The sequence below is a fragment of the Eleutherodactylus coqui genome, chromosome 1 (assembly GCF_035609145.1).
Source record: "Eleutherodactylus coqui strain aEleCoq1 chromosome 1, aEleCoq1.hap1, whole genome shotgun sequence".
Taxonomy (NCBI): domain Eukaryota; kingdom Metazoa; phylum Chordata; class Amphibia; order Anura; family Eleutherodactylidae; genus Eleutherodactylus; species Eleutherodactylus coqui.
This window is the reverse complement of record NC_089837.1, coordinates 82,847,350-82,867,438: the sequence shown is the minus strand read 5'-3', so window position 1 is coordinate 82,867,438 and position 20,089 is coordinate 82,847,350. Positions and strand designations below refer to the sequence as shown.

Below are 20,089 nucleotides of genomic sequence, written 5' to 3'. Positions count from 1 at the left end.
CTGAGTAGTAGCACATACCGGTTCTAAAAATGGGAGCTTAACTCAGATCCATATAAGAAAGTCGTGTCACAACCTTTGTTGTTTTTTGAAACTGCGTCATTACGGTGGAGCAGACTTCACGCAATCCCAGGTGACTCCACCAGCCCCATATCTGGCAGTATGAGTGTGGCAGCGCTATATTAGAAGGATTGTTGGTTATGAACTGTTCAATGATCAATTGCCCCTCATTACAAGAAGATATGCTGAACTCTTTATTGCATTAACTTCTGTTATCAGAAGTTCCTTTACTGAGAGCACTATGGTGTCTGACCATCTGTCTTATGTACGTAAGCCACTAAACTTGTCTCTGCAAACCTCATCTTACCCTACACAAGGATGACCGTCTGAAAACTATATTCCTGCACTGTCTCCTTCTGTGTTACAGGCAACCTCCAAATTTGAGGAACTTTATAATCAGCAGTCCATTGCCCTCTGACACACAAAAAGGAACTTATCCCTGTAAGGTAAGGAGCTGTAAGACCTGCTCACATGGACTGATCGCAGACAAGATACAGATCCCAAACACACAGCAGGACTATAAGATCCCGGGGACATTCACAAGTTCCACGTCTGATGTTGTGTACCTGATCCTGTGTAGTACGTGTCCTGTTGGGGGGCTTTAAATCTGAAAGCAAGGATGAGGTCCCATCGCCACACAATTAAAGAAAGACAGAATTACCTGTGGCTGAGCATTATTGTAGTCAGGGACACAAAATAGAACACATGAATGTCAGTATATTAAAAGGCAATTTCAAGTCACAAAGCCATATAAATTTGTACTCCCAAATTCTTTTAACAACTTTTGAAACTTTCAACACAGGCCTATATTCTTCAAAAGGATACTTGCGTAACTGGGAAGTATGAGACAGATATAGCACAGATAACACACAGGTCTGGTGACCCCCTAACACTAATTTAGGCACCATAAAACCTTCACATCTTTATCAGTGGACTATTTAAGTCGTTACTTCCCTACTCATCTTGTTCTGGTATTTTAGGTGCAAATTAATTACATTATGTCTGTGCCTTATGCTTATATGTTTGTATATGTGTGTATATTATATGCTCCTCTTCAGATCTATTACATTATGCCTGAGGAAGAACACCGAGTAGGTTCGAAAGCTCGCTATAACATTATATATTTTTGTTAGCCATTAATAATGTATCATATCTACAAGATTACTTAGTTTCTCTCGCTGAGAACAATCACATTCCGCAAACCTGTGATAGTCACAAGTTCAGATACTACCAGAAGCACTGACAAAGCGCTCAACACCACCTGCCGAGACTGACCTGCTGCACCTTGTGTTGCACTCCTTGATAGGGCCTCCATGGATGCTCCATCCTGTGTCTCAGAACATTCCTGAAGGGCCGGTACTTTGTCTCTGCCACCAACCTGGAGGTCTTTCACTACCAAGATGTAATCTCAGTTGCAGCCAGGGGCCAAGAATATATGAAACCCCATTCGTGTGATTGGTGGGGGTCCCTCATAGATCTGCAAATTATCCCCAACTTTTTTGAGGGATAACCCCAGCATCATGGGTGCATAAGAGGGCATGCTAGTCTAACAGCCATATTGCCACTGTGTAGTGGCCTAGAGCTGTGGTTTCAGCATTGTTTAAAGGTCAAGAGCCAGAGTTCGAGCAGACTGAAGTGCATGTACTAAACTTGCAGCAGTCTCTTTAGCCGATACAGTGCAGAGGGGGGGATGAGGGAGAGAAGTATCTGTCACTATCCTGTCTTGTCTGTAACGTTTAAGATCAGCCCAGAAAAGGGGGTAAAATGGACCTTTATTTGCCCTCTTGATTTTTTTTTTCCAGAAAAGGAATCATTAAATGAGCACATTTTCATCTAAATCACTCCCTTGAACCTAATTAGAGTTATTAATTGACTCTACAAAAAAAAAAAAAAAAGACTACATAAAAAAATATATCAGAATAGTAGTTTTCTGTTCATTTCATCACCCAAAAATGGGAATAAAAAAAATAAGTCAACAAGTCATATGTAGATAAATATGGTACTGATAAAAGCTACAAGTTGTCTTGCAGAAAAACAAGCCCTTATACAATTATGTAAGTGAGAAAAGTAAAAATGCTAAAGGTCTTGGACGGCAGCAACACAAAAATAATTTTTTAATTGAAGAAAATGTAATAAAACATAAAAACTATATAAATATGATATTGCTGCAAATGTAAAAACAGTAAAGTTAACATTTTATACCACACAGTCGCTGCTGCAAGAATAAAAAACAAACAAAACTAAATAGCTGGGGGTGTGGGGAGCTTGCATGCATGCCCCTCCAAAAGGAAAAAAAAAAATTCAATACGTACCCAAAATGGATCCCCCAAAAAACCCAAATTCATCCTGCGAAATCCCCCAAATGAATGTTTGTCACAGAAGGGCTAACGATAAATAGGGAAACTCCATCAGAAGTCATGGCATCCCATTATAAATTGTTTTACAATCTTACAATCATTTTTTACTTCCTGGTTGCTGCTGCAGCTAATTACTGGCTATAGAAGGTCACTGTTGTGGTGGCTACAACAGTCATGAGTCTTTGACAGCAGCAACCAGGAGTTGTTTTTGGAGTTGTGATAAGGACCCCTTTAAGTTTTTTAAGCATACCCATGTACAAATCAAACTCTCATTCCTCCATGCTCAAGGAATGGTCTCTGTCACTTAATAGGTATCAGGTAGCATGTAGTGAGGAATGTAGCAGCCAACCCCCAGCAGTGGTGATGTGACAATTTAAATAAGGGGGGAAAGGGAGAGGGGGGAAAGGGAGAGGGGGGAAAGGGAGAGGGGGGAAAGGGAGAGGGGGGAAAGGGAGAGGGGGGAAAGGGAGAGGGGGGAAAGGGAGAGGGGGGAAAGGGAGAGGGGGGAAAGGGAGAGGGGGGAAAGGGAGAGGGGGGAAAGGGAGAGGGGGGAAAGGGAGAGGGGGGAAAGGGAGAGGGGAAAGGAATTTCCCCATTTAAATATATTATAGAAACGTATAAATGTTCTTGAAGAATTTGGTTAAAAAAACACAAGACATACATTTGAGATACGGCCTATTTATTTAAGATGCATTCCTTACACAGTGCAAACATTTCTTTGGTAAAAATCACTGTTTACAATTAAAAAAAAAAAGATCAAGGCACTCATTATATTTGGTAACAGTAAGATCCGACAATAAATATGCACAGTTTTCAGTATTTCAGAGGTATCGCCACAAAACAAAGAACATTATTCACTACTGTAAGAAAGACATGGAAATGACTCATTCGTTCATATAACCATTTTTGCTGCTCTGGTTTGGCAGTGAAGGTGCAGTTCTGTATCCAAGGCTTGTGACTGCCTGCACACATACTGTACATTGGGAAAACTTTTCGGTTTAACTGATTTAAAGAGCAACAACTTCATTTACTGTGACTAAATAACTAAATTCAAAGTCCCAAGTTGTTCCAAAAGAGATTAACTGCAGTCCTTTGGGAGAAATGGCTGTAAGCGTAAAAAGGGACAATAAGTTCCTTGATTCTGTTTGGTCTTGCAACACAAACTGAAGCATGGACAGGAGGGGAGGTGCCATAAATGTCTCTAAAGGGAACATCTAATTTGTCTCCCCCTAGTGCTAGTGCATGGAAAACAGTAAAAGGACAAGGGGAAGCGCTAGGGCTCCTTTCTGTCTGGTTTTATATGCCAGAAACCTTGACCATAGAACAGAAGAAAATTGCACAAAGTGAATTTTTATTTTTCAGGTGCTTTGACTGTTAAACGGGTAAATGTGTCTTAGGACATTTCTTGGACTTTAATCCTGATTGGTTAGCCTATCCTCAGAATAGACAGTAGCTATCTATATACAAAAATCAGTGGGGATCTGGCTCCTGGCACACCCACTGATTGAAATCACCTGAGCCCCACTGTCTCTAATGTTTACCAGGTACAGCACTGTACATTTTTAGTGGCTGTGCCTGGGACTGCAGCTCAGACCCAATCACTTGAATAGGGGTAGCCTCCCAGTACTAGGCAGGAGTGCTACAAAAAAAAAAAATTAAAAATACAGAGCTGTCCTTGGTAAACAATGAAGAGACCGCAGTGCCACAGTTGGACTCCCACTGATCTGATATTGATGGCCTATTCTAAGGATAGGTAATCAATATTAAAGTCTTAGAAAATATATTTCATTCATTTCTCAATGTACAGATAACTATAAACAGTAGATAAATCTACAGAAGCAACAAAGTTCAACTTGACTCAATGTGTCAAGAAATTGTTCTGTGCCACAGTTTATTGGCCCTTTCAATAGCTTTTCGGTGTCTTGTGTTGTGTTGAGATAATAGCTTGTCAATGGCTTAAGATATGTTGTTGCAGAAAGTTACCACACCGGTAAGTTTAAGAACTATTTCAAAAACTGCAGCAAACACCTAGTACTACTACTAAAAGAGCTGCCCTCTATGGTCAGACAGTGGGTACAGTGGTTGCTAGATTGCATACATCACAAAGTGTGGTATTCTAGTGAGAACTGGTTCAGTGTGAATACTGATTACTGCTAGTGGTATGAATTAGTCAATTATTTTTCACCTTGTGTCTTTATGCCTGTACAATGAGCATAAATCAATATGCAGGTTGAATTTTGAAGTGTGCTTCCGTTTACTATGCAAATTATGTGCTACTCACTATTAAGTAGGTGCATTCTGGGCTATTACATGATGACACCTGGACCACGTGTGATGCAAATCAGCCTTTTCCTCATTTGCCTACAACAGTGTCTCTCAAATCCCACTCTACGGGAACCCCAATAGGTTGAGAAATGTTGATTTTTCTTAATCTGTTGTCTCATTAAGACACCGTTTCCATGAACAATAGGTCAGTGCGGTTTTGGCTTCTGAAATGCCCAGTGATCAAATGTCATCATTGGAAGAATCTGCTCCTGGCTATTCAAATGATTAAAAAGGTTTTCCAGTTGTAAACCTGATGACCTGTGTTGTGAATAGGCCATCAATAAAGTAGATTGTCAAAGGTCCCAAGTGTCAAACGCCCACCAATCTGCTGTCTTGGCCGGTGTACTCATGCATATAGCCAATTTCTGCAGGAAGCAGACAGCTCCGTTTACACGGCAGTGTCCAGGCATGGTATTGCAGGCATTAAAGTGAATGGGAACTTGGCCTGCAATACCAATCCTGACCACTGCAGTGGGAACAGAGCTGTCCGTTTACTGCAAAACTTAGCTCAGTGTATGAGTACACTGGCCCAAAAAACAGCTGACCAGTGAGGTTCCCGAGTGGCGGACACTACTACTGATCTACTATTGATGACCTATCCTGTGCATAGGCCACCAATGGACCACCCCTTTAACCACCCATAACACATGAGCCAGCTGCTTATATCTAATATGTATTATGCCCTAAAACGGCTATATGGAAAAGGGTTGATTTCATGAGTCAACACCTTCAACTTGCAAATTGCTCAAATAGGAAATGCTATCTCGAAGGACATTGACAAGTTGAATTTACTTCAACTGGCTTGAGAAACATCGGCTTAACACTCAATCCTTCAGATCAATTAACGTGAACATTTATGGAATCTGGCTACGTGAAATTGCTAATGGTGGAGAATTTGATACTAGCTACACAAAAGAGTACAGAATGAGAGGGCGACAATGGCCATGAAGGACTTCATGAGAACAAGTGCAGCGATAGATACAATGGGATTTCAACATAAGAGCTTCTTCACTTGTAGCTACTTCACAACTATTTGTAATCGTTCTGGGAATCTGTTCCTATAACTAACAAGCTAAATGTCAGAGGCAAGTACGATTTGGTGCAAATGACGTCAATGCAATAGATGAAGACAACCTGACAAACTAAAAGAAAATAAATCAGTACATAGTGGTATTTCTAAATTAAACATACAAGTGTTGCTGTAAGAGTGCATATTTTAACCCCTTAATGCCTGGGCGCTTAGTACTTAACAGAATGTAAACTTACTACCTGTGGATGGTGGGGGCTCAAAAGTGAGCCCACGCCACACAGTGAAGCTGGCTGTGACCGGCAGCTGGCCTCCAGATGCAACAGCGGGGATCGATGAGAGCAGAGATCTCCGCTGTTAACCCCCTACATACCGCGATCATTGTGCACCTCAGGATGTAAAGGGTTCACAAAGGTAACATCATCACCCCCTCCGATACTAGATACTGGTGTCCCAAGCCTGCCATGGATGGCCTATAATTGTACCAGCCGACAGTAAAAAAGTATCATGTAATTTATGCCGCATGATTATTGCAGTTAAAAAAAAAAACTGCAAAAAAAAAAAAACAACTTTGTGGCAGAATTGATGCGTTTTCTCTCCAGGTCCTCCAAAAAAAATTACTAAAAAAAGTCTACAATAGATTGTAAGCACCCAAAAATGGTACCAATAATAACTACAGTTCACCACGCAAAAAACGGGCCCTCATATTCCCATGTCGACTGAAAAAGATTAAAAAAAAAGTGCTGGCTTATGAAAAGTAGAGATAAAAAAAAAACCCAAATTGTTGCTTCCTTACGGCCAAATAGGCCATGTCCTTAAGGGGTTAAAGAGAACATATATGGTTAGCTCAAATCCCATAAATAGCACAACAGGATGCCACCCAAGTTTAGAATCTATGACGAATACAATGTAATTTCCATGTGTAACAACTGTGAAGAGCTAATATTTTATATTTGGAATAGAACTAGGAATGGAATTACTGAATATCTTGTAAAATGTAGAGAAAAGCAGAACTTTAGAGTTAAAAGGGAACCTGTTGCCAAGTTTATGCTGCCCCAACCACGGGTGACATGAATTTGGGACAGGTATATATATTCCAACTTATGTCTTATTTTGAAACGCTGCAGCGTTTCAGAATAAAGATACTCCAAAGTGCCTGTCTGAAAAGAGCTCTGACCTATGAGGGTGGAGCCCCATCAGCTTCTCCCCGCCCACATTATCTAGAGCGACAGGGAGAGAGCTGTTACTCTGGCTGAGCCCGGCAGAGAGGCTGGCATGGCAACCCCCATGACTTTGAAGATCCTGTTTGAATGGAACTCCAAGTATGTTTATTCTAAAACACCACAGCATTTTAGAATAAGACAGATATGTCGAAATATATATATACCCGTCTTGTGTTCTGGCTGTTCATGACAGGCTCCCCTTAATACATCCACTTCACTAGTGTTCAGGACATTGGTGTACAAACATATTTAAAAATCGGCCAACCTTTGTTCTCCTTTTAGGATTAATACATAGGGCCCTTGTAAATGCATTTATTTATAGTTTGTTATACTGGCTCTGCATTGCACTCCAGTGCTGCATTCAGAACGCTGATGGTTACCAATGGAAACAGTCAACACGCTTGTTGTCAGAACCAAAAATCTTAGCTAATCTCCTATAATGCAGAAAGAGACAGTGTTCCCTTTAAGCTCAACTCTTATTGATCAAGCAGAGCGCTGGTGAAGCTCTCTGCCCAATCATAGAGAGAACTGTGTGGTTGTTGCATAGTCCTTTGTATTTCCCCTTCCCCTGTACTGCTCTCTCTATGATCTGTACAGGGAGGAAACAGGAAGTGGATCCATATTAAGCTTCCTGTAATGGCCCATGAAAGATTATAGCCATTATCAGCTTTAACTATTCTCAGAGGGGAGCATAATCCCAGAGAGGGAGGCATGGAGAATAGTCTATGTGAGAGGGAGGAATGCCTGATATCCTAGTTTCAGTCTTCTGGATTTACTAATCCATTGAACACTAGGAATGCAACATTACCATCTCTGCTCTAGTCTATCAGGGATACTGATATCAACCCCATTCACTATTCTAGACCATCAGAGATGCAGACATTAAAGGGGTTTTCCAGGGAGTCCTTAGGCTAGGTCATCAATAGTTGATCGGCTAGAGTCTGTCACTCGGGATCCTGACCGATCAGCTGAGCATTGATGTCAATGAGAACCATGCCTGCAGTTACAAGTACTGGCCACTACACAGAGGTCAACGTGGAGACTTCCGCTGCTTCGACTCCGACCTCTGTGTATTTGCAGCACTGACAGCTTGCGCCCGCTCAGCTGGTCGGTCAGGATACTGAGCGACGGACCCCGGACAATCAACTAGTGATGACCTATTCTGAGGATTGAGAAAACAAGATACAGCAGCACTCAATGCAAATCCCAGCAGGAGGGGTGGATAAATGCAAGCCACTGAGAACAGAGTCTGAGCCTCCAAACTCCACAAATAGTCCCAGAAACGATGAAGGAAGTGGCAGCATAAAAGGAACTCATGAAAAAAAATAATCTTTATTCTTCCAGGATTGTTCTATAAAAGAGTAGGCTACATTTCAGCCCACATGAGGCCTTTTTCAAGCTCATGTGGGCCGAAACGTAGCCAACCCTTTTATAGAACAATCATGGAAGAATAAAGATTATTTTTTTTATGAGATCCTTTTATGCTGCCCTTCCTTCATCGTTTCTGGGACTATCCTGTGCATAGGTCTTCAGTAGTATTCTCCCTGGAAAACCCCTTTAATTCCATTTCTGCCCTAGAACCCAGGGATGTTATCATATACCCATTAACTATCCTAGCTTAGTATGGCTAATTGTTGCTGTACAGCAATATTTATTTGCCACCATTTAAGATCATTCAGTTTAGAAGGGACAACAGCTCTGTCTCGGCCCTTGTAGGTAGTGAGTGGGAAACTTAGAGAGGGAACACTGGTACGAGAACTTGCTTTTCCTACTTTAGGTTACTGTTCAGTGCCTAGTGTAAAGACAATGCCCCCAGAATGCAATTCATCATACCCAACTCTTTGCAGACTGAGCCAGCAGAGAACACTGGGAGATGTGTTCAAACAATTCACATGGTTCATTTTTTTGAAAATTGTAAGAATCTACCTAATCAAGCATCAATCCTTAGAAATCTACCATATAACAGTTTAGCAGGCCCAGACTCCCCTGAAGGCTTCATTAACATCAAGTAGAGCATTCACAAAATGCTCCTCCCAAGAACAAGGAACAAAGACGAGATAAACTCCGGCAAAGCTCCTTCTTAATCTAATTGGGTTCTTTGTGCGCCTGGCTGCTCAGATATCGCTCCATGGGTCCGATCCACCACCATGACTGGTGCCTTACTGCCCTGAGCTTCCACTTGCTCTACTAGCACTTCCACTATTAAAACCCCATTCTAGCAACCTACAACAAAGCATCTCCTGTAGCGGTCTACTCTATGGGGCGCCTTCCGCAGCCTTCCCAAGGTGGGTCCTCTTTGCCCCAGCTAATCATTCTTCCTGGACTTATCTGCAGCCCAGCCTCACACAGCTGCTGGCACCCTCTTGCCCCAGGCTCTTTTGCCCAAGAGACAGTAAACGACACAGAGCTGCTGTTTCAGATAGTTGAGCAAGTCTACTGCCCTCATAAATACAATGAGTGAGCCATAGCCCCAGAGAATAATGTGGAGCAATTTAAGGAAGCATAGACCTCGAGGCTCCCCATTAAGAGGTGGTCTACCTGGACTGCAGACCATTCCATAAACATTATGTATCGACCTTTCAAAAGCATCACCAGCATTCCTCTCCATGAGATCCCTCCAATGTCCTTTCCTCCTTGCCTCTACTAAAACATATAATACTTGAAATGTACTGTCCCAACAACCTCATCTAAACCCAATACCGGTTACGGCGTGGGTCTCTAAATTTTGACCATCTCAATTTTTTGATAAAATGAGCCTTTAAAAATGAGACCAAATGAGAAAAAGTTACATCTCAGTTCCATTCATTTCAATGGTATTGAGCAGTATACTAGACACAACCATGGACAGGTGTGGCACTGTTCACCAAACAAGTCGGCCATGATTTTTTTTTCCTGCCATTTATAATCTGGGTGCATCCGATAGTCAGGTGTGTATGGTCTAAAAACTACAGCTATTTATAAATTAAAGTTTATAAAATATCCGGAAATACTATTTCTTTGCACTTGTAAGCATGGGTGGAGTTAGCAGAGGGGCTGGTAGGATACATTTCCCCATTGCTTGGTGCTGGGTAGGATTGCACTGTGCTTTGGTCAAGGTTTAGATACGGGGCTAGGGCACAAGACCGAATCTTTGCTTGAGGTGAAAAAAAGCCTATCTACAATTTAGCATACAAGCAAAAACAAACTGAAGCCATGTTACTAAGCCAAGTGCCATCCTTCAAAAACCCAAGCAACATGGGTTCAAGGTACTCTTAGGTTTGAGGCTATAGTTTCAGATATTTTACAACTCCCAACCCTGTTACACAGATACTAGTGAAAACATAAAGGCAGATGTACATTGAAATGATGGTACTAAAATGTAATGACATGCGCCCAACATATCAGTCCATGTTTTGCTGTCTATTTCGAGCACCATTCAATGGAGAAATGAGGTAAGACTGTTGTCCTTCTATTAATTTGTGAATCTCAGCCAGAACCATTAATGACAAGTGAAAAAGCAAGCTTAGACCACCAAGTCTAATGCAATAAACCCTAGTACGCTTACGAGTCCCCAGAAGATCTTGGGAGGCAGCAGTTTGTGGTTTCATGAAAATATCCTCTATGATCTAGTGCCTCTAGTGGCTACTAGTGAACAGTGCATTTACAGACTTCTCTGAATACTGGTCAAGCTAATAAAAATGGCTACCTCCACTTTATGTAGCACACTTTAAAAACAGACAATAGGAATCAGATAAATGTTTCCATTAAAACAAAGTTTTTATAAAACATAATGATTGCATTAAAAAAAGCACATTAACACTTTATAGCACAAAAAAAAAAAAAGGGGGGGGGGGGGGATAAAATAACTGAACCACAAAACAGTCAAGCCACAACTGTGATTTCATCTGTGCAGTGCCTTAAGGGGTTGATAAAGGGTTAGAAAAATGTAGCTAATTTCTTTCATAAACTGGCGCCACTCCTGTCTGCAGGTTCTGTGTGGTATTACATCTCAGTTTCATTTATTTCAATGGTATTGAGCAGTATACTAGACAAGCACCCATGGACAGGTTCACCAAACAAGTCGACCATGCTTTTCTAATCTTGAACAAGACTTTTTAACTGTGTAGATTTTTTTTGTAGTCCTATGCAATCTGTATAAGAAAAAATGACAAATAGAAATATACTCAACATTCTTATCAAAGCTGGGCCTGAGTTAACGTAAAAATGAGATCCTCTCACAGAGACTAAATAGGTATAATCTCCTTAAAGCAAAAAAAAAAAACGATTATTTCCTCTTAAATAATTGGCTGCCATCACTACAGGATAAAATTGCTATAAAATATCTTTATACATACTGGAAGTTTCCGTTTTTGGTGAGATCACTAAAATGTGAAGCAGGTTGTTCTGATGTGACGTGTACAGAATAAGATAGCACCAGTTTGTATTCCCAACCTGAGAAAACGTTGAACCAATAAAATATGGCTGACACAAATGTTAATATCCTGTCATTCCTTTATATACTTCCCTTTAAAAAGAAACTGTTTTTAGGAGTAACTAGGTATAAAAAGGAAAAAAAAAGATGCAAAAATATCCGTACAATACTGTGGGGGTGTAGAATGTAAAAACAAAAAAAAAAAGATGGAGTGTAATGTCTGTTTCAACCCTGGATTAGATGACTTCTTTCCCGAACCATGGAGATCTGGAGTATTATGTGGTCCCTGCTGTATCTGTGCAGGCTGGACAGCAAGTTCCTTCCTTTTTAACTGGTGCTAAACATGGAGCAGGGGGGCAGGATTCCACAAAACATGTAATGGAGCCATTCTGGAAGAGAAAGTATTGGGGATGGTCACATTAAGCAACGTTTATAGATGTAAAATGACTTGTATTATTGTATCTGGTTACCACCAGAAGTGTCGGTGGTGACAAGATAGAGGCTGCTTGACAGCCAGGCCATGCCCCCAATTTGTAATTGGCTGCAGGGCTGCCTCCCCCTGCTTGGGCTCTCAGGTCCTGGCAGCAAGTAACAGCAGCTTCTTCTTTTTAGCCGACGGCAACATCGGCTTCCCTGCCGGCCTCCCTGCACTGGGAGCACACGTAGAAGCAGACAGAGGCGGCTGACATTGAGGAAGCGGCATCGGCTAGTCTTACAGCTTTCCCCACGGCTTCCCTGTCCCCCCTTCCTCACTCTCACCCTGCGCTGTGGTGTACAGTGAGCGATGCAGCTCCCTCACTGTCCACCGCAGCTTCCCCGCCGGCAACGCAGCTTCGTATGCGGCCGTGACAGCGTCTTTCCTTCCACTCTCCCAGCACTCGCAGCAGATGTCAGAGCAGAGAGCTGCGGGGAACACTTACTGTAGTGTCCCCGCTCCACTCCAGCCTTCCCACAGCTTCCCTGTCCCCCTTCCTCACGGTCATACAGTGGTGTGGTGTACAGTGCCCGATGCAGCGCCACCACCGCTCCCTCATTGTCCACCGCGGTTTCGTATCCGGACGTGACAGGGCCTTCCCTGACGGTCTTAGTGACTGCCAGGACCTGGGAGCCCAAGCTGGGGGAGGCAGCCCTGTAGCCTATTACAAACTGGGGGCGTGGCCAGGCTGTCAAGCAGCCTGTATCTTGTCACCACCCACACTTCTGGTGGTGACAAGATACAATAATACAACATGACTTTATATTGGTTCTGATACATTGTATTTCTAATAACAAAAATAGTGCTAGACATAATATAAACGTCATCAAATAGAATTCTAACAGGTATAAAAGGGCTTAGTGACAAATTTTTGGCCCAAATGTTACAAAAATTGGTCAACAACACAGTGGTTTTATTACTTACTTTACATTCACATTTCGCACAAGGATCTTTGTTCCATCTTTCATTAGTGGTGCGTGTCCTTCCAGTTTCATCAGTGCAGTCTGTACTGCTTAACCGCGACTCAAGTTTCTTGATCTTAACACAGAGAAAAAAAAAAAAAAAAAAAAAAATATATATATATATATATATATATATATATATATATATATATATATATATATATATATATATATATATATATATATATGATCATTTTTCATTGTTCTGTTACAGTAGTTCTCCAGGCTCCCTGTAAGGCTTATTTGGCTCCGAACATACTGTATGTGACAGTTGGAAGGCAACATGGTGGTGGGTGCTCTACTTACAGACAACTTTGCTGCAACAGCTTCAACGGTCTTAAAATATCCTGTCCTGTGGAATGAGTGCCATTGCCTGCCATCCTCCCGATGATTGTTCGGCACGATGATGTCAACAGAAGTCACCTGACCGCTGCAACATCTCCGTTCTCCAATCCTGGCATCATGACACCCAGGATGTGAGGACTAATGCCCAGAGAACGGGCGGTGATGTTGGAGCAGTCAGGTGACTTCCACTGACGTCACCTTCCACAACAATCACCAGGAGGACAACAGGGCGACAGTGCTCGATACCCATGGCAAAGGACGGGCAAGTACTGCATTGTTTGTTAAGACAGTTGGAGCTTCTGCAGCAAAGTTGGCCGGTAACTGAACCGCCCCTTTAAGGACGCTGAGCCTATTGGCAATTAATCTGTGTTTTGGGACCAAGCAGTGTGGCTTGTTATCTTATTTATACTAATAAAGCAACTTTTATGATTACTCTGTAGAGCTGGACCTTTTCCACGTCTGAAAGTTGCCTGAAGATCTGCTTCCCCTGACTGCTGCCTTCCAGTAGGTGGAGCTGTAGAGGCATTGCTCCATCTTCACATTTGCAGAAAAATGATTGTAACACAGGTACATTCAGTCATTACCGATATGGTGTCGGTGATATGCAGGTATTATGACGTTTCAAGGTAAAGCTACATTCTATGGACATGGAAATGACTGGAGATCATGGAAAAGTACAGCGCTATACAAGGCAAGCGGGAGTATTAGCCGATTCATTCAGAATATAACCAATATGCATTACCTGTTTTCTCAGACTTGTAATTGTCTTTTGCATATCAAGAACAAACTCCTTAAAGTCACTGACGAGCGGCATATTCTTTGGTTGTTCAGTGCTAGAAGTGGCATTAATGGGCGAGCTGTAAAAAATTATCAAAAACAGAACTGTAGCAGTAGAAAAAATAAGTAGAAACAAAAAGCAGTCTAATAACGGATTAACACACAGCGCCGCTCCATGCGCGTCTCACACACACACCCAGCGCCGCTACATGCGCGTCTCACACACACACAGCGCGCCGCTACATGCGCGTCACACACAGCGCGCCGCTACATGCGCGTCTCACACACACAGCGCGCCGCTACATGCGCGTCTCACACACACAGCGCGCCGCTACATGCGCGTCTCACACACACAGCGCGCCGCTACATGCGCGTCTCACACACACAGCGCGCCGCTACATGCGCGTCTCACACACACAGCGCGCCGCTACATGCGCGTCTCACACACACAGCGCGCCGCTACATGCGCGTCTCACACACACAGCGCGCCGCTACATGCGCGTCTCACACACACAGCGCGCCGCTACATGCGCGTCTCACACACACAGCGCGCCGCTACATGCGCGTCTCACACACACAGCGCGCCGCTACATGCGCGTCTCACACACACAGCGCGCCGCTACATGCGCGTCTCACACACACAGCGCGCCGCTACATGCGCGTCTCACACACACAGCGCGCCGCTACATGCGCGTCTCACACACACAGCGCGCCGCTACATGCGCGTCTCACACACACAGCGCGCCGCTACATGCGCGTCTCACACACACAGCGCGCCGCTACATGCGCGTCTCACACACACAGCGCGCCGCTACATGCGCGTCTCACACACACAGCGCGCCGCTACATGCGCGTCTCACACACACAGCGCGCCGCTACATGCGCGTCTCACACACACAGCGCGCCGCTACATGCGCGTCTCACACACACAGCGCGCCGCTACATGCGCGTCTCACACACACAGCGCGCCGCTACATGCGCGTCTCACACACACAGCGCGCCGCTACATGCGCGTCTCACACACACAGCGCGCCGCTACATGCGCGTCACACACACAGCGCGCCGCTACATGCGCGTCTCACACACAGCGCGCCGCTACATGCGCGTCTCACACACAGCGCGCCGCTACATGCGCGTCACACACACAGCGCGCCGCTACATGCGCGTCTCACACACACAGCGCGCCGCTACATGCGCGTCTCACACACACAGCGCGCCGCTACATGCGCGTCTCACACACACAGCGCGCCGCTACATGCGCGTCACACACACAGCGCGCCGCTACATGCGCGTCTCACACACAGCGCGCCGCTACATGCGCGTCTCACACACACAGCGCGCCGCTACATGCGCGTCACACACACAGCGCGCCGCTACATGCGCGTCTCACACACAGCGCGCCGCTACATGCGCGTCTCACACACAGCGCGCCGCTACATGCGCGTCTCACACACAGCGCGCCGCTACATGCGCGTCTCACACACAGCGCGCCGCTACATGCGCGTCTCACACACAGCGCGCCGCTACATGCGCGTCTCACACAGCGCGCCGCTACATGCGCGTCTCACACACAGCGCGCCGCTACATGCGCGTCTCACACACAGCGCGCCGCTACATGCGCGTCTCACACACAGCGCGCCGCTACATGCGCGTCTCACACACAGCGCGCCGCTACATGCGCGTCTCACACACAGCGCGCCGCTACATGCGCGTCTCACACACAGCGCGCCGCTACATGCGCGTCTCACACACAGCGCGCCGCTACATGCGCGTCTCACACACAGCGCGCCGCTACATGCGCGTCTCACACACACACACACCACACACACACACACAGCGCCTCTACATGCACGTCTTACACACACACACACACACACACACACACACACAGCGCCTCTACATGCACGTCTCACACACACACAGCGCCTCTACATGCACGTCTCACACACACAAACACACACACACACACAGCGCGCCGCTACATGCGCGTCTCACACACAGCGCGCCGCTACATGCGCGTCTCACACACAGCGCGCCGCTACATGCGCGTCTCACACACACACACACCACACACACACACACAGCGCCTCTACATGCACGTCTTACACACACACACACACACACACACACACACAGCGCCTCTACATGCACGTCTCACACACACACAGCGCCTCTACATGCACGTCTCACACACACAAACACACACACACACACAGCGCGCCGCTACATGCGCGTCTCACACACACAGCGCGCCGCTACATGCGCGTCACACACACAGCGCGCCGCTACATGCGCGTCTCACACACAGCGCGCCGCTACATGCGCGTCTCACACACAGCGCGCCGCTACATGCGCGTCTCACACACAGCGCGCCGCTACATGCGCGTCTCACACACAGCGCGCCGCTACATGCGCGTCTCACACACAGCGCGCCGCTACATGCGCGTCTCACACACAGCGCGCCGCTACATGCGCGTCTCACACACAGCGCGCCGCTACATGCGCGTCTCACACACAGCGCGCCGCTACATGCGCGTCTCACACACAGCGCGCCGCTACATGCGCGTCTCACACACAGCGCGCCGCTACATGCGCGTCTCACACACAGCGCGCCGCTACATGCGCGTCTTACACACACACACACACACACACACACACACACACACACACACACACACACACACACAGCGCCTCTACATGCACGTCTCACACACACACACACACACAGCGCCTCTACATGCACGTCACACACACACACACACACACACACACACACACACACAGCGCCTCTACATGCACGTCTCACACACACACAGCGCCTCTACATGCACGGCACACACAGCGCCGCTACATGCACGGCACGCACACACACACACAGCGCCGCTACATGCACGGCACACACACACACACACACACACACACACAGCGCCGCTACATGCACGGCACACACACAGCGCCGCTACATGCACGGCACGCACACACACACACAGCGCCGCTACATGCACGGCACACACACACACACACACACACAGCGCCGCTACATGCACGGCACACACACACACACAGCGCCGCTACATGCACGGCACACACACACAGCGCCGCTACATGCACGGCACACACACACACACACACACAGCGCCGCTACATGCACGGCACACACACACACACACACAGCGCCCCTACATGCACGGCACACACACACACACACAGCGCCCCTACATGCACGGCACACACACACACAGCGCCGCTACATGCACGGCACACACACACACACAGCGCCCCTACATGCACGGCACACACACACAGCGCCCCTACATGCACGGCACACACACACACTCACACACACACAGCGCCGCTACATGCACGGCGCACACACACACACACACACACACACACACACACACACACAGCGCCGCTACATGCACGGCACACACACACAGCGCCCCTACATGCACGGCACACACACACACACAGCGCCCCTACATGCACGGCACACACACACACAGCGCCGCTACATGCACGGCACACACACACACACAGCGCCGCTACATGCACGGCACACACACACACACAGCGCCGCTACATGCACGGCACACACACACACACAGCGCCGCTACATGCACGGCACACACACACACACACACAGCGCCGCTACATGCACGGCACACACACACACACAGCGCCCCTACATGCACGGCACACACACACACTCACACACACACAGCGCCCCTACATGCACGGCACACACACACACACACACACACACACACACAGCGCCGCTACATGCACGGCACACACACACACACACACACACAGCGCCGCTACATGCACGGCACACACACACACACAGCGCCGCTACATGCACGGCACACACACACACACACACACACACACACACACACACAGCGCCGCTACATGCACGGCACACACACACACACAGCGCCCCTACATGCACGGCACACACACACACACACACAGCGCCCCTACATGCACGGCACACACACACACACACAGCGCCCCTACATGCACGGCACACACACACACACAGCGCCGCTACATGCACGGCACACACACACACTCACACACACACAGCGCCCCTACATGCACGGCGCACACACACACACACACACACAGCGCCCCTACATGCACGGCGCACACACACACACACACACACACACACAGCGCCGCTACATGCACGGCACACACACACACACAGCGCCCCTACATGCACGGCACACACACACACACAGCGCCCCTACATGCACGGCACACACACACACACACAGCGCCGCTACATGCACGGCACACACACACACACAGCGCCGCTACATGCACGGCACACACACACACACAGCGCCGCTACATGCACGGCACACACACACACACAGCGCCGCTACATGCACGGCACACACACACACACAGCGCCGCTACATGCACGGCACACACACACACAGCGCCGCTACATGCACGGCACACACACACACAGCGCCGCTACATGCACGGCACACACACACACACACAGCGCCGCTACATGCACGGCACACACACACACACACAGCGCCGCTACATGCACGGCACACACACACACAGCGCCGCTACATGCACGGCACACACACACACAGCGCCGCTACATGCACGGCACACACACACACAGCGCCGCTACATGCACGGCACACACACACACAGCGCCGCTACATGCACGGCACACACACACACAGCGCCGCTACATGCACGGCACACACACACACAGCGCCGCTACATGCACGGCACACACAGCGCCGCTACATGCACGGCACACACAGCGCCGCTACATGCACGGCACACACACACACAGCGCCGCTACGTGCACGGCACACACACACACAGCGCCGCTACGTGCACGGCACACACACACAGCGCCGCTACGTGCACGGCACACACACACACAGCGCCGCTACGTGCACGGCACACACACACAGCGCCTCTACATGCACGGCACACACATACAGCGCCTCTACATGCACGGCACACACACACAGCGCCTCTACATGCACGGCACACACACACAGCGCTCGTAGCTTTTGCATATCTGATGCACGAGATTTACAAACTTCATCTGCTCGCTGAATTGACATTGTAGCTTGTCGCTGTGTCATGTAAGCTGCATTAGCTTCACGGCGGCATTGAACCTTCTCTGGTGACATGTTTGTACGACAGCGACAGTTTGTTTTAACACTAGACAACCGTTGATGATTAGATGCAGGCTGGACTGGTGTTGGTGGCATCAGCACTTGAGATAACATGATATCACGTTCATGAGATGTGAAGATAGTGGTGAAGGACTATGCTTCAATGTTGTTGGTCAATATGCACCGCCAGCTATGTATGTGGACATTTGTGAGGTGTCATTTATTGGAGTCTCCACACAGGTGTCCCGCTGTCTCACAACCAGCTACAAACTGCCAGACTGAGTACTGCTGTAGCCATAGCAACTGAGGCCGCAGGGGTTTGTGGGGGATGTAGTCCACTCATAATTCCTCATTCAGTGCAAAGGGAGCATAAAGGACCTGTGATGACATCACCATCATGTGATCAGGGGGCGGAGCTAAGGGCCAATAACTGACATCACAGGTGCTGTCAGGCTCTGCATGCAACTCACACAGCACACACAGATGGACGGACAAGTGGTTGTTAGCACTGATTAGAACTAGGCTGCAGTATATAAAATGTTATTACTGTATTACTTGTTTTGTACTAATCCTTAGTTAGAGCCTGTATTGTAATGCAGAGCTACATTTATAGTACTGCTGACAAGCTCATTGTCAGACACATCTCTAACCTCTTAGGTCAAGTTCACATTTCTAGCATGAAATCTCGGATAAAATAGCGCAGCATGCTGCTCTATTTCGCCCTGGAAAATTTCTCCCCTTATAATGGACGCCGGATGAACCCAGTTATAGCCAACGGGGTCTATCTAGGTCTGGCATACACCGAATCCAGCACTTCTGGTTTTCTGTTCGGCTTTGAAGGTACAGCCGAGCAATGGGAAAGAATAACGGTAGTATGACTGTCGCCTCGGATGAGCCCTTAAAGAGCAGTACAGCTTTCCTGTTTGGAGTTGCAGTTTTCAAGCTCTCACTCCGGACTGCTG

The 20,089-nt window shown here is 47.1% G+C and overlaps 1 protein-coding gene across 1 annotated transcript in view; it reads right to left on the bottom strand.

Moving 5' to 3' along the window:
• Positions 1-10,715: 10,715 nt before the first annotated feature.
• The window catches only part of PXDN (peroxidasin), a 143,620-nt gene continuing 134,246 nt past the window's right edge, over positions 10,716-20,089 (bottom strand). Inside the window, exons 21-23 of the mRNA XM_066597760.1 lie at positions 13,925-14,039; positions 12,800-12,913; positions 10,716-11,789 (exon numbers count right to left, since the gene is read on the bottom strand). Coding sequence (XP_066453857.1) covers positions 11,676-11,789; positions 12,800-12,913; positions 13,925-14,039 — 343 coding nt within the window. The 3' untranslated portion in view covers positions 10,716-11,675. The remainder of the gene's footprint in view (positions 11,790-12,799; positions 12,914-13,924; positions 14,040-20,089) is intronic.